General features: G+C 37.4%; 1 protein-coding gene across 1 annotated transcript in view; it reads right to left on the bottom strand.

Moving 5' to 3' along the window:
• Window positions 1-7,964: 7,964 nt before the first annotated feature.
• NXPH1 (neurexophilin 1) overlaps window positions 7,965-16,108 on the bottom strand; it is a 320,216-nt gene continuing 312,072 nt past the window's right edge. The window contains exon 3 of the mRNA XM_019030340.4: window positions 7,965-9,908. Coding sequence (XP_018885885.2) covers window positions 9,147-9,908 — 762 coding nt within the window. The 3' untranslated portion in view covers window positions 7,965-9,146. The remainder of the gene's footprint in view (window positions 9,909-16,108) is intronic.

Below are 16,108 nucleotides of genomic sequence, written 5' to 3'. Positions count from 1 at the left end.
TGTCCTATATGGAGAATCTAATCATTCCTCATTGCCAACACTGCTACCACCATGGTCTAAATCTAAGCCTTCATGATCTCTCCTCTGTGTTATGCTAGCTTCACATCTTGCCTCAATGCAGCCACCCTTCCCACTTACAATCCATTTTCCACAGTACAGAGTGGTCCATAAAGGTAAGGCAGGTAATAGCACTAGTTCTGAAGACTTATTTTACATTCATAAGTAAAGCCAACATTCTGCTCCCTTTCTTAGCTAATTTTCTAAGATTCTGTCCAGTGTTCACTCCGCTCCAGCTACTCCTTTTGCCTTTCACCAAAACCACACCAAGTGAGCCCCTACCTCAGACACTTAGAATTGCTATGCTCTGTTTTTTGGAATGCTTTTGTACTAGATATCCTTATGACTAGCTCCTTCACTTCCTTCAAATGTTACCACAGAATAGAAAAGCCACCTTTCCAAACCATCAATTAAAAAAAAAAAAAAGAAACGAATAAACCACTACATCATACCTCTCTTTTGTCTTCATAACACTCATTACCACCAGATGTACTAAGTGTTTATTTAGTGAGTGCTGTCTTGTCTCACTGGATTCTAAGCTCTACGAAGTCAGTCAGGGACTTTGTTTACGTTGTTCACTGCTATATACTCAGTACCTAACCTGGCACATGACACATGTAGACATTCAGTAAATATCTCAAATGAATACATGAATGCTAAGATAGAAAATTACACAAATAGCTTAGTTCTGTCTCCTTCTTAGCCTCCTTCATGTCCTATTTCAGAGGCCCAAGCATGGAAATTTACTATGGCAATGTATATTTGTGAGGAAAACCTCATAAATACCTGATGAAAACAAAACAAAAATCTTGTGATCCAAAGAAAACAAAATTTACCAGGCAATAGAAATTTACCAGGCAATGGAAATTTTACTATGTCTGTGGAAATTTAGGAATTTGGGACATATGTGTAGAGCATGACCCTAATATAGAAAGATTATTTTACAATTATACAAGTAGGACCTCTCAGAGAGAGTGGAGAAAGTATAGTTTGGTATAACAGAAGAGTGTTAGATGTGCAGCTGATGAGTTAGGTTGAGTCCCATTCCCAGTGCAATGCATCTCCATAGCACAGGTGTGTAAGACTCCCTAAAACTTCTGTTCCTTTCAGTATGTCAGTGTTTGAAACTGAGTTCTACACTTATCCACAAAGTGTAAAAAATCTTCTGTTCCTTTCAGTATGTCGGTGTTTGAAACTAAGTTCCACACTTACCCACAAAGTATTAAAATTCCATTCCAGAAGGCGAAGGGGGGAAGAATGTTGAAGATGTGATTTGCAAACGTATTTACCCTTGACCCATCTCCTTCATGCTTCTGTAATTGTCCTTTGAATCTAAAACCATTATTTATGAAAATTATCTAAGCCAATATTAAAATGTTGAATTTCTATTGGATGGGAAGCATCATAAAGGTCGCAAAATCCTCTCTACGTTTTAATAGGCTATCTTGTCCTTCAATATAGGTGTCTCTATATTAAAACCTCTGTTCCACAGTGTGCTACCATTCTGCTTTTCCCAAAATATATACCACCAAATTTCATCAAATGAATAAAATAACATCTAGTTGATGTTAATTAGTCACATAATCAACTGTAGAAAAAGTGATTTTACCTTTCTGTAGCTTAACTTTTTGTCTTAAACCCAAATTCTGCCACATGGAGAACACACAAAATCTCAGCCAATCGAAGTCATTTTCAATCTATCTAGGGATTATTCGAACCTGTTCCAAAGGTTGCATACAACTTTCACAGGGCATGTAAAATGCCATGGTGTTGGCAGAAGCTGGTACCCAATTCTCAATCACTATGAGCCCACACTGGCATCCCAGAAACTCACATCCTGTCTAGTCTGCAGTAGTCAGGTCTGGTAGATGGCTCCTGCATACTCCTTGTTCCAATCTCAAGGCCTCTTTGGTACTCTGGGTTCCATCAAGTTTATGCCACTCTGCTACAACAGAAAACTTCCTGCTGCTCTCATGAGACTTTTGACACCCCTTTCCCAATGGCCTAGCTACTGCATACAGCCATCTCAACTCTGCTGCAAGACTTGCTGTTTCCCCATATTCCATTCCGGGAGGAAGTATCCCCCTGCTGTCAGATCCCGAAGCCCCAAGAGGTCAAGGCCCTTTCCCAGGGCCACCCCGGCATTTATAATCTTGCCTCCACTAGTGAATTCCTTTTCCTCACAGTGTGAATACAGAACGCCTATTTTGAGTTGGTGGAATGAGTGAGGAGGAACTGGCTCTGCATGACCTTAACTTTTTCCAAGAAACTCTATTAGATATGATGCAGAATTTATATCCTCGTGCTTCAAGGCATTCCTTTTGATATACATAACTCAAGTGGAAAGAAAACAAAGCAACAAACAGAAAAACTTTTTATGACAAGATCATTAGCTCTGCCAAATTTTCAAAATAAATTTGCCAAGAATTTCCAATGTCCTTATTTGTTTTTTGGCCCTGCTACAGCAGAGGCCTGAATGTGGGAAGCTGTAGTTGCCTAAGTTGGGGGAAGCCCACAAGGTACAAATAGGTAAATGTGTGTATGGGGATTGGGGGCACATACTGCAAAAGGCCCCACTAAAGAGTAACTGCAAGAGTAATACCTCACAAATACCTGATGAAAACAAACAAAAATCCTGTGAACCAAAGAAAACGAAGATCATTTTAAGCTCAACTACACTTCTAGTGTTTTGTAATTTATAGAGAGTGAAATAGTTTAGATTTGAACATGTGTCGTTTCAATAATAATATTCACTTTTTTCCAAAATTAGGGGAAAAATGAAAAGGTGACCAGGTTCAGTTAATAACAGAGTTCATACATTGAGTTCACAGATTATTTACAACATGCTAGAATTTGAACATGATTCTGTTAACATAATGGAGTACGAGTTGCCTTCACACCTATGGTTCTCTTAAAGAATGTTAATTTTATACATGAGCAAAACGTGAATAAGTTACAAAAAGTAAGTGAGTATAAGTGTCACTGTCATAGAGTACCAGGGCCCAGCAGCCACAAGCATTCAGTGTATTCCAATTCCTGTTTTGTGTATAGAGCTGGGTTTCTAACAAACTTGAGAAAGTAAAATAAGGAAATTGTTACCATTTTTGGTGTGTGTGTGTGTGTTTAAGAATAAAACCTTGAAAGCAAGGAAAATGAAACATATCAGAAGACAGGATTTGAGCAACCTTTTCAAGTATCCTCAACTCACTTAAGCTTTTTACAGAAAATACCCTCATGTGTTTTTGTTTTGACTCCATGAGAATACCCAATTCAAAGCCTGTAGCAGAAGGGCAGAAAGACTCACTATGATATGAAATAAATACAGTTGAAAAAAAGCCACATTAAAATTATCTAAGTCATTTTTGAGGAAAACTTAAGTCACGTTGCTGAAAGTTTCCTAAGCATGCAGTAGTATTTCCCTGAAATGAGATTCCTGTGAAGGAATCTTGAGTAATTCTGAATTACATTATAGCTCCATTTATCCCTGACCTGCAACTTTCATATGTATCAAGCTCAGAAACAACTCTGGCCCTAAATCAAAAATGATTTTATAAAAAGTAGTTTGGGGAACAATGCTAGCTACCGCAGCAGTGTATTGGCAGAGGCGACTACGTTGTATAGCTGGTTTCTGCCTGAGAGCTACCAGGGCTGGAATTCGCCACAGGATTATGAGGGGGAACTGAGCAAATAAGAAAAATAGCAAAAAGCCGAAGAAAAATAAATGAATTAAATGAATTATTCATCTCTTTTCGATATAATGATACCATGCTTATGTTTACATTAAATGTGCCAATTTTGGGTAGAAGGGTTTTCAATGCAATTTGAAAATAGAATCACAGAGAGGAGTAACAGTTTAAAAAGTCAGTTTCTGGAGTCTAGAGATGGGTTTTGACTTCCTGATTTATCACTTAAGAGCTGTGCTACTTCAGGGAGCTTACTTCATGTTTCTAAGCATCAATCTCCTCTTGTAACATGGGCATGAGAGCACCTTCCTCACAGTGTCATGATGCTTAAGTGAGGGAATAAGTAGAAATGCCTAGCACAGTAAACAGCCCACCCTTATATGTTCAACAAATATTAGCCATTATCATGGACTTGTACCCCTTTCTCTTTTGGGTTAAGGGGGTTAATAAAAGAGAATAGCAATTGTTTACCTCTCTTACAAAGTTTATGAAATATTTTTAACCTGCTTAGGCAATGTCATTTGGCCATGCTTTCTATCAAAAATTGCTATAAAATGCAAAACAAATTGATTTTGGTAATAAAACTGGACTTCAGAAAATTGACATGGTAAATTTTGGCAGTAATGGAAACAATGGTACACTTTTTATTTAAAAATAAAATACTTATCACTTTGGGAGGCTGCGATGGATCAGGAGGTCAGGAGTTCAAGACCAGCCTAGCCAAGATAGTGAAACCCCATGTCTGCTAACAATACATAAATTAGCCAGATGTGGTGGTGCCGGCCTGTAATCCCAGCTACTAGGGAGGCTGAGGCAGAAGAATCGCTTGAACCTGGGAGGCGGAGGTTGCAGCGAGCCGAGATCACACCACTGCACTCTAGCCTGGGTGACAGAGCAAGACTCCATCTCAAAAAAAAAAAAAAAAAAAAGTGTTCAATAATAGCTGCATTCTAACAACTTTCTTGCATTGTTTCTTTAAATTATCACAATCACAAGGGCCAAGTTTACTCTTGTGTTTGAGTAGAAGAATTGCATTCTATTTGTCCCTTTGAACTCCTAAGATCAGGAAATAAAAAGCCAGAGACTTTTGGGTGAGGATGTGAACAGAGCTGTATGTCTAATTCAGTAGCTAGAATTTTGGGTAACAACACCTGGCCTCTGATGGCAACAGCTACTCCAGCCACCAACAGAAAGTCTCTAGGCCTTCCACAGCCATCACATCTGGGAGCTTTACAGTTATCCTGCAAACCATCAGTGATAAAAGGCATATTATCACTGATGCAGAATTATGAAAGTACTTTTGGTCAGGCATGGGACACCTGGCTAGCTGCTTGGCGCTAGTACTCCCCTACCTTAAGGCTGTTTCTCTAGACCTTGCTCATGGAGCAAATCCTAACTAAAACTTTTATTAGGAGGTTTCTGTCTTTCCCATCCTAGTAAACAGAAATTAGAAATTTGTTAAGTAAAATATTTCTGATATTATTGTATATAAAACTTAATGATACACTGCAATTTTAGACTTTTTGTCTTATGTACCCAACCCCCGCAATTATTCTTTCATATGCATGGGACTCCTGAGGAAACCCTGACCTTGCAATAAGTTTTTCAGGATTTGATTCAGCCTATAGTCAATTTTTGTATTCAGCCTATACTCAATTTTTATCGTCTAGAGATTCGATAAGTGGTCATAATTTTTATGCAAATTGTTTATTTTTAAATATTTGAATCGATATACTAACTTGCATTTTATTTGAAAAACATAAAAGAAATAAATGTAAAATAAATAGATTGATAGTTGAACAGGTAAATAAAGTTCTAAAACTGGTATATCAACCACGTCTTCCAATGGTTTGTAAATACAGCCATTAGAATTTCTTTCAGGCTAAAACTGGGCATTCAAAGCTGATGGTGAAGATGGACATTGCTTTTCCAAAGAGCTGTTTATTCGTTAGGCTGCTTCTTACATATAAAGCAGTGGGAAAAAAGTGAAAAGAAAACACTTTCTCAGGCTTCTCATGATTTTTTAATCTATTCTGTGCAAAAATATGGCTTACAATTTATTGCTGAAATGTAGGAACCTGAAGATTCCCAGTCCACACTTTTAAATTTAACAAGTATCTCAATTACTTGCAAAGTAATCACTTCCAGAACTTTACTGTGTGACATTACCAGGTATGCCCCTTCCACTCGTTCAGAGAAATTCTCTCAAGAGCCATGGACCCAAAAATGCCCAACTGAGAACATGACAATTCATTTTTTTTGTTTTATAAAGAAATAAACCAGTAATTTGTATCATTTTTCTTCCATGAGGCAAGAAGCTACAACAATCAATACTTTATAATAATTTTGATTTTACTAAAATGTTTTTGAAACGAACAATAGGAGATGACAAACCCATGTTTGCATCAGATACTAACCACTTCCACCTGGAAGTTTTTTTTTTTTTTCTATACTTCAGCAAAGGCGTGAAATAACATTTAGGATTCTAGAGAATGTTATTTTTCTTAGTGTTGCTTAAAGTTTATTTTGCAAATAACAAAAGCATTTTCTAACACAGTTAAAACTTAACCAGTTTGTTTAAGCAACAAGTTGGTCTAATAGTTTTCCTCTGAGCCTTTGATCTTTGACATTGATCATCTTCCTTCACCCATTTCCTTGTCTAAGAAAGGAAGAATTTAATGGGTGCAAATACATTTCTTTGAATCAAAGTTCTATATCATAATAATTTTTCTCTATTACAGATAGAGGTGTTGTTGATATAGAAGTTTGGGATGAGTGTGTACCGGCCCAGAATAAGGGTCCTGAAGGTTTGGATTTTTTAAAATTAAAATGCTTGTTGGAAGTTTGCTACATCTTTTCTTCTTATTTTGTTTTTCTTCTAAAGAAAATCTCAGTAAAACATTTCAGTCTATGAATGTTAGTTAGCTGTGTTCTGTGTGTTTATAAAACTGTATAAGCTACATTTCACTGGGAGGTTAGAATGCAAGATAGAGGGTTGGAGACTGAAGTACATTTTTATCTTACTTTGAATTTTGTATTACAAAATGACAGATCAGACCATACAATGAGACTTATAGTCCACTAATCGAATGATCCTTTAAAAATATATTTTTTCCTTTCTTACTTACTCTCATGTTTGCTAAGAGCCAACTGATTCCTAAGTGATCACTTTTGATAAGTAAACTCCAGAATGACAGACAAGATTTATCTACGGCAAGTATGTTCAGCAGCCAGGACTCATTAAGGTCTTACTGCCTGTTGTACCAAAGAGACGCTGTTCTAACATTAGCTTCTAAATTCCATGGTAAATTAATTAATAACAACTATATTGATATAAATGGTCGAGATATTTTGGAGCATTTCAAGAAATGGACGTTTAACAGAGTAATGAGTGCTCGATTTGCAGTTGACTCTCGTTAATCAAATCGGTTATTGAGTTCTCACTTTAGAATTCTGGTTTTGTTTCTCTTGCAGTACTTTCATTATTTTCTGTATGAAAACAGACTTATTTCTAAGTACCATAAGGGGAAGATGATAATGAATTTGTGTTCTTAATTTGACATAGTTTGTTAACCTTTGAAACAATTCAAATTCCGATTCCCAACTCATGGCTTTAAAAATTGGTCACCTCCCATATTTCTTCATCTGGTTATTTTGCTGAGATTGTGTACAGCAATTATTTTTTTAAATAAAGTTAATGTCCATAAACAATGCTATATATATATATATATATGTTGATCCAATCTGCTATAGGTAAATTGAGCATTGAAGCCCTCCAATGTTATCACAATTTCTTCAGTTGAGTTGAGTCATTACAGTATAATCAGGATAATTCAGCCACAATCTTCAGGCATCTTGACTCTGCTAAAGCAAAAAGAATGCTTTCACTTCCGTTCTTCTGCTAAATAAAGACTGGTCAGGAAATAATTCAACTATATATAATTAATTTAGGAGACCTCAATTATCTCCTTATGTTCATTGATTTTTGGAATTCCTGAATAACTAGCATGACACCAAACCAAAAATGTATGCAATGCTATACGCCACAAATTCCCCAGGCTTCAGATTGAAACTCTTAAGTTGTTTTGACTGGGCAACTAACAGCAGTTTAGATAGTTCTGTACAAATTTAGAGATATGAGATGCAAAGCCAAGACTGTATTCCAGCACATTCTTCTTGTCAGAACCATTTAAATCACCATCTTACACAAGTACATATTGAAACTCAACTTTAAGTGTTTTATTTTTATGTACATTTCATTTTGTCCAGAAATAAAATATCTAAATACAGACAGACTGTAATGTTGTATATGTATAGCTTTCAACAATACTTGATCTGAATAAATGCTCTGTACATTAAGTTTGTCTTTTTAATGGCGTTCACAGCTACATTGATAAAACGAATTCCTCATATCCTTTTTTCTTAACCAATAACAAGCAGAGAGACAAGTACAAGTTAATATTAATAAGCAGCTCAAATAACACTTGGTTAAACTATGTACAATACAAACCATTCATACAAATGAAGACTAGGATATTGAATTTGTTACAATATGTGTAGTAAAGATAAGACAGACACTTATAACTTACATGGTGTCTGCCAGGCATTTCCCTTCTTATATAATGATCAGAACTTATTTTAAGCAGCCTTAGCTGGTGTCGACTTCACAAAAGTCCAATGATTGGTGATGAAAGTTGTTATCCCAATGTCTGCCCACATGTAAATTCCAAATGTTTGCTCATCTTTACTGAGAACAGGCCCCTTTCAAAGAAAAAAGAGCCATTTTGGACCACTTTGAATGTGCCTACTGTATGCTGGAAAAAAGTTACTACATTTTGTTGTGTTTGTAAAATAAAGAACACTGAGCTCTAAAGACACATTTTTCCATTTTAACAAGCAGATACTCCTACAGTAGTATTTACCAGTACAGCTACTCCAAGCAGTAGGAATGCATGAGTGGAGATTATTGATTAGCATGTACTCAAGACTTTAAAAGAGATTTCCATAACAGCAAGTGTTAGAAACATTCTCTGTCTAGTTAATCCTTCCGTTTGATGATAGTTGATCCTGAACCATTATGAGTCAGACAATGAAAGCCCTCTCAACAGGAATCATGATAGATGCAAGCTGAAATGTGCATGACAGTGTGTTTGTGTACCTCTATATGTGAGAGCATGTCTTCAGGTGTGACTTCAAAATCTGTGATGATTTACAATTATACTGAGGGATGAAGCTGACTGGGCAGAAATTACATCAGATTGTTTTCCACTAGTGTATTTTGCAGCCAGTTGACAAGAGCAGCAGTGTAGACACATTCCAGGCAACAGATGTGACCTTCTTTGAGGTAACAGCCCTGTCATATGACCTTTAATTCCTCAGGCTTCAGTCTCACCCCCATGTTCACCTTCATCCCGAGGGAAAGTAAGGTGTGTCACTGTGGTAGTTGTAGTCAGGGCACACTTTCTGTACCAGTTTATAATCTGTACTATAAAAGGAAATGTAAATACAGATCACCTTAAAGGGCTTGGAGCAGAGCCAGGATACATGACTTTGGGTCTGCTCCTGGTAACAGGTTTTTGAAGGGTCATAGTTGCAGAGTGTGTTCTTGGTAGCCTTGTCAACCTTTTCATATTCAATGCGACAATTAAAAGACTTGGAATCTTTGGCATCAATCACGGTTTGTTGTGCCAAGTCAAATTCCACGATTTTTGTAGGGGGTACCAAGCTGACAGATACATTCCCTTGACCAGTTGAATTATGCCTGAAATAAACACTAAATGTCCCATTGCCATGATCTACAATTTTCCCAGTTATCAACAGGTTCAGCTTCACTGTTTTGATGTTGGAATGAAAATCGCCCCATCCAAACATTTTCTTAAACTTGCCCGTTTTAACAATGGGCCTTCTCTTGGCCCTGGGCCGAGGCTCTTGAAGGTCTGTGGAGTTCCTCAGCCAGTCCCAGAGGTCTTGCTCAGAATAAGGTTCTGGGGTGTCATATCTCAGGTCCAAATCTGTATCATTCTCTTTGCCACGAAAAGTCTGTGACAGGAGTCGGCTGATAGACAAGTCTTTGCTGCTTTCTGTCCATATGTGCTTTAGTGTGGATTTGCTGCTTCCTGATTTCAGAAGTTCTGACTTTCCACCGTTCGTTAAATTGGCACATGTGACCTGAAAACAGAACAGAAAAATGGCATTTACATCTCTGCATCTGAGAATAACACCCAATGCGTAGATCCAAGCCTTCTCTGAGTCTCAGAATTAAATAATTACACTTTTTTTTAAAAGCACCACATCTGAGAAGAACACCCAAAGCAGAGATCTAAGCCCCCCCTCCCAGAGTCTCAGAATTAAATAATTATATTTTAAAAGCACCATCAGCATCGGGCCAATATATTTTACCACTTATATTTTTGTATAACAATGGAAGAAGGGAGATGTGGGTGGAAAAACTACTAAATATGACCTAAAAATTATATAAAACCATTGCTTAATGGAAGAAAAGGCCGCCCAGCATGAATAAAGTAAATTCAAATATAAACCAAAGTAATTACTTCTTAGCACAAAAATTCAAACACTTTTGAAATCAAATTTTATAAATCATTATGTTCTTTTTCTAGTTCAAAATTACCCTAAGCTTTAAAACTGTATGATTCTCTGGACACAGAGAGGCAAACAGCACACACCAGAGCCTGTTGAGGGGTGGAGAGGTGAGGGGAGGGAACTTAGAGAACGGGTCAATAGGTGCAGCAAAACACCATGGCACATGTATACTTGTGTAACAAACCTGCATATTCTGCACATGTATCCCATTTTGTTAGAAGAAATATATAAATATGAAATAAACTGTGATTCTCAGACATAGGTCAACTGACACCCTTTAGACTATTTCGTTATCCATATTACAGCCATATTAGAAAAGTTAGTTTTGCAAAGAGACTCTGGTATATTTTAACAGGTCAAAACAAAATAACATGTTTACTATCACCTATAATAAGCAATGAATATATTGAATAAGACATAATTTTTTACCTTGCAGGGCTTAACATGTGATCTAGGAACGTGACTTTAAGTAATTGTCAATTCTAGAGAAACCAACAACATGTGGTCAATGACTGAGAGGTCACTTCAGGGTGGATTATGAGAGTCACATGCAGACACTGTTCTCCTGGGACCCCAAAATTATTTCTTAGGAAAGAATTGTATTTCGATCTGCACAGAGATACAGAAGAACCAGTGGCCACAATGACCACACTGGCCTGTAGTTAAAGCAGTAACTTCTTATCCTGACATGGAAGAATCAAAGACAGGAGCTAACAGAACTAAGGACTCACGGGAACTAAAATAGCCAAGACCAGTAAACCATTCAATATGCGGACTTGCTGTTTTAAGGTAAGGCTGTTGAATGGAGTCCCCAGCTACCCATTAAAAAGCCACATTTCACAATAGACTTATATTGCCATGCCCCTGGAGAACCAGTTCTGAGTCTTGTCTCAGATACCAGCCTGATTACTACTCAGCAGCTTCATTGGACCCTCCAGTCTCCTTCCACACTGTTCTTAAAATGAATGGTCATTCCTGGAAAGCTTTTTAAAATTCAGGCCCATTAGGAATTATAGCTGTGTTCCAGGGACATTTCCCTAGACTTAGCTGTGTGGGACTCTTGTTAGGATACAAATGTGACCTGAAAATAGCATTTTACTCAACCACTTGTTACTGAAAGGATGCGCTCTCAATCCCTGGAGAGCAAGACCATAAATTCTAGAGCCAGACTCCCTGGAATTCCCTCCCAGCTCTGACAGTGCCAAGCTGTGTGCCCCTGGTCAAGTTAGTTAACTTCCCTCTGCCTCTGTTTCCTGAATCTGTAAAATGTAGGCAATATGATATCTACTTCATAAGTTTGTGAGGATTGAGTGAGCTAAACAGGTAAAACCTTTAGAACAGCGGCTAGCATTTGGAAAGGGCTCAATAAATGTAGCTATTATTGTGAATACTAAGCTGATGTTTGAGGACAATTAGAGAAAGCAACCAAATAATACATATGGAGATCTTGCCTGGGAGAAGTTTTGCCCAGGATTACACAGCCAAGTGCTTGGAATGTGGAAAAAAATGGGCTCCCCCAGGGACATGGATGCAGAGAACCTTCGTCATCTAAACTAGAACAAAAGCTCTTAGATCTTGTAATCCTTCTTTTCAAGCCAAGAAGCAGTCTCCTATTTGCCTGTTCAAACTGAGGTAACATGAGTGTGGTTGGACTGTTCTCACCACAGAAAGAATACCAGCTGAAGCTGTAATCTTCCTAATAATGCTGAGCTTAAAAACCCTGCAAGTTTGTCTCCATGAAAATTCATTGCATCTGAGATAAAACGCAACTTCATCATGCGTTTGTATCCCATGACAGCACCCTGAAAAGCCAAAACTGAAACTTTGGGTAGGCTAACAAAAAAAAACTGTGAACTCTTTCAGGCTGCTAGCTCGAGTACAGTTGCATCTGCTGTGATCCCCAAGGCAATAGCAATGCCTTCATGGAAAGATGCAGAGGGCCATTGTGTGCAGAGATGAAGGAAGACTAGATAACACTGACCAATGGAGAATCAGTCTCTGGATTATTGTCAGGGCAAGGTCACATCTAAGAGAAACACGGACCAGCCTCATGTATGCAGTCAGTCCTTTTAAAGTGTCTGCTCCCCACAATAAGCAAACACCCTGCTGTGGAGTCAAATGGGGCTATCAGATGGCCATTAGTGGTCTTGGGGAAAATATAGGAAATTGACATAAGGTTATCTTTGCTGCCAACTTTTTTTTAGTTGTAAGTACTTCCCTTTCACTTTTGCTCAACCCTTGCTTTGGTATCTCTCCTTTCCCCTATGTACCCAAACTGTTTCCTGTTTACAGATTTTCTTCATACCAAAATAGTATCGCAGAAATGGACCACATTCAAACAGTAGAAATGACTAATAACAGCAAAATGGTTGCTTTAGCACAAGTAATTTTTAATAAGGACTAAATATTAATTTCTAATAGGATAAAGTTGAGAGGAAAAATATTCCTTGGGAGAGGAGGATTATGCATAGGAATATATAACTTTTCTTAAGAAAAAAGCAATACATTTCCAATCTATCCTGACAATAAAGCCATTCCATTATGGAAAAATATTTACTCTCACATCAAAAGGATTATCCTTAGCAGTTCCAGAGTTAGTATTTTTCGTTGTAGTTATAAAACTAATAAAAACAACTTCAGCTTTCCCACTCATTTTCTGAAGGTACTGCATTTCAAAACATACTATTTTTCTATAACACAGAGTAGCTATAATGTAAAATTTAAAACTAACATTAATCAGTAAAAATAGTACATACCTTTGGATTTGGGAGACTGGGTGTGTGTGTGTGTGTGTTAATAAAATCTAATTGATTAAACATCTGAATCTGCACTTGCCTAGTTACATAAGCATTGCCCTTATCACAGTTCCTACATTTATGCCTCAGTATAAAACAAATACATGTGTATCCTCTTCTCTGGTTTTTGCCTGGAATTATCTAGACAGTTTCCCATTGTTTGAGTGGCAAAAAGAATAAATACAGGAACGCATTTAGTAGTGGCTTAGTGCTTATATCTCAGCATCAGCAAAGGGCTGTATTGAGATGCTTTCATGATGCACTGGCTAATGAAGCAGTAACGAAATTATCCCAAAGAAGGAGGAGAAGAGGGATTTACAGTTCAATTTACCAGTAGCATAGGGGGAAATGAAAGTAAAACTTGTGGAAGTAGTGAATATGGTTTCAAGAAGGAAGAATCAATCTATTCAAAAAGTTGCTAAGACTCCTCTGACAGACAAACCTCTGATTTTCAGGTAGAATAAAAATTGTTTCGTTCTAAATTATGTTATCCACAGCTGTAGTAATTATGGGAGTGCACTCTGGAGTCAGACTGCCTGCATCCCAGTCCAGGTTCTGATCTTTAACAGCTGTGTGATGTGGGCAAGTTACTTAACTTGTTTAAGCTTTGCTGTTTCTCTCTGCTAGGGAATAGAAGAATAATATCAATCTTCTTCACAGGGCTGTTGTGAGGATTAAATAGGGCACTCCGTTCAAATTACTAAGGACAGTACCTGGAACACTGTTCAATAGTCGTCTTAGCTGTTGCCATCACCAGATATTTTTACCTCTGAATCTCACTACATAATATTTTATGTAAATTATTAATTTATAATCGGATTTAAGAGCATAAAGCATTCTTGAAAGAAAATCTCCCTTCAATATAACCACAAACATAAAGCAAACAATTAAAAAAAAGCATGCTGTGGGGGAAAGGGGGGGAGAAGAAAATGGGGAGAAAATCAGCATAAAGTTTTAGTTAATCAGGTTGAAATAAATTCCAGAGATCTGCTGTACAATATTTGTACTTATAGCCAATATTGTATTTTACAGTTTAAAAATTTGTTAAGAGGGTGGAACTCACATTAAGTGCTCATACCACAATAAAATAATTTTTTAAATTTAAATTAAGGATAGCATCAATATATATTGAACTCCAAACAATGTAACATGAATTGAAATGTTGAAAAGGAAAGAAAGCAAGCATATATTTTTGAAAGTGCTGCTGTGACTACCTAAATATATGGCAAATAAAGTAAGTGGTTGAACTTAAGTTAACAAAGGATGAGCATAAATTTAGCTATTAAACAGCTTAGCTTCCAAATGCAATGAATTATTTGCCTTCAGTGATATAATGGGAAAGGCTTCAAGTGGTGCTGACAGTCAGGAAGCCTCTCCGGAACATCTCAGTGTGGGTAAAGAATCAAAGCAGGTTTCAGCTGTAATCATCATTAACACTGTCTTAAATATTCTTATTCCCTCAGTCCTTGCTTTTTACTTAGGAAGGAAGTAGGGCAATGTCTAAAAGAGAATATAAATCTGGAAAAAACAGGAAGGTTCCTTAGCAAAGTCCCCAGAGCTGTTCAAGACTAACAACTCCAATTTCTTTTGTCTTATGAACAAAATAGCTGTATAGTGAGACTACAAGAATATTGAGTGGAATAAAGAAATGCAAACATCAATGGCACATGGTCCTGGCTCTCGAGAAGTTCACAGTCTACTGGAGGCATCAATTAAGCCATCACAGTGTGATGCAACCAGCACTATGTGTAACATTCCAGCAATCATAGTCAAAGTTGAAAGGTAGAGAAGGTATAACAGAAGAGATGATCCTTAGATGTGGTAGATAAAAGAGGCTTGGTAGTTTAACAGCGAGTGCATGGGCCAGAGGAGTTCTTCCAAGAATAAAGAACAGGGCCGGGGACAGTAGCTCTCGCCTGAAATCCTAGCACTTTGGGAGGCCAAGGCAGGAGGATAACGAGGTCAAGAGATCAGATCATCCTGGCCAACATGGTGACACCCTGTGTCTACTAAAAATACAAAAAAAAAAAAATTAGCTGGGCATGGTGGCACACGCCTGTAGTCCCAGCAACTAGGGAGGCAGAGGCAGCAGAATTGCTTGAATCAGGGAAACGGAGGTTGCAGTGAGCCAAGATCGCACCACTGCACTCCAGCCTGGCGACAGAGCAAGACTCTGTTTCGGGGCAGACAGTGCCAAAGCACAGAGCAGAGAAAGGACATGTCAAATGTAAGAATGAAAAAACAAACTTATTATTCTCTAACTAAAATTTTATATTTATAGACGAACATCTCTCTACTCCACCCACCCCCACCCCCCAGGTATCCACCATTTTACTCTGTTTTTATGAGGTCAACTTTTTTACACTCCACATTTAGGTGAGACCATGCTAAGAGAGTAGATTTTAAGCATTCTCACCATACACAAAAAACAAGTATGTGAGATAATGCATATGGTAAATAGCTTGATTTAGCCATTCCACAATGTATACATATCTCATAGCCTTATACTGTACACCATAATTATACACAATTTTCACTTGTCAAGAAAGAAAGGGGAAAAAAAGAAAATAGCTTCTTACTGCTGAACCCCAGGGAGCATTACTTTAGAGGAGAAACAGAAGAGCTTGCCAAAAACTTGTAGAAGGCAGGCTACGGCCAAATCGTAAAGGTGCTGCTAAGGCATTTAAACTTAATCTTACAGGAAATAGGGAGTCACTACATTTCATTTTGTTTTCTTTTTAAGTAGGTCATCCTGGCTCTAGAAGAATCGCTGAGTAGATATTAAAGGGTGGTTTAATAGAGACCTTGAAGGAAGGGAGACTAGTTAAATAACTAATTGCAATATTTCATTTGAAAAAGAAGTGAACCTGAACCAAAACAGTAGCAGAGAAAAAGAGGAAGAAATGATGGATCTAAGAGATAATTCAGATGTAGGATTAACTCAGCTTGATGATTCTTGGCTAAATAGAAACA

The sequence above is a fragment of the Gorilla gorilla genome, chromosome 6 (assembly GCF_029281585.2).
Source record: "Gorilla gorilla gorilla isolate KB3781 chromosome 6, NHGRI_mGorGor1-v2.1_pri, whole genome shotgun sequence".
Lineage (NCBI taxonomy): Eukaryota > Metazoa > Chordata > Mammalia > Primates > Hominidae > Gorilla > Gorilla gorilla.
This window is presented reverse-complemented; position numbering and strand designations above follow the sequence as displayed.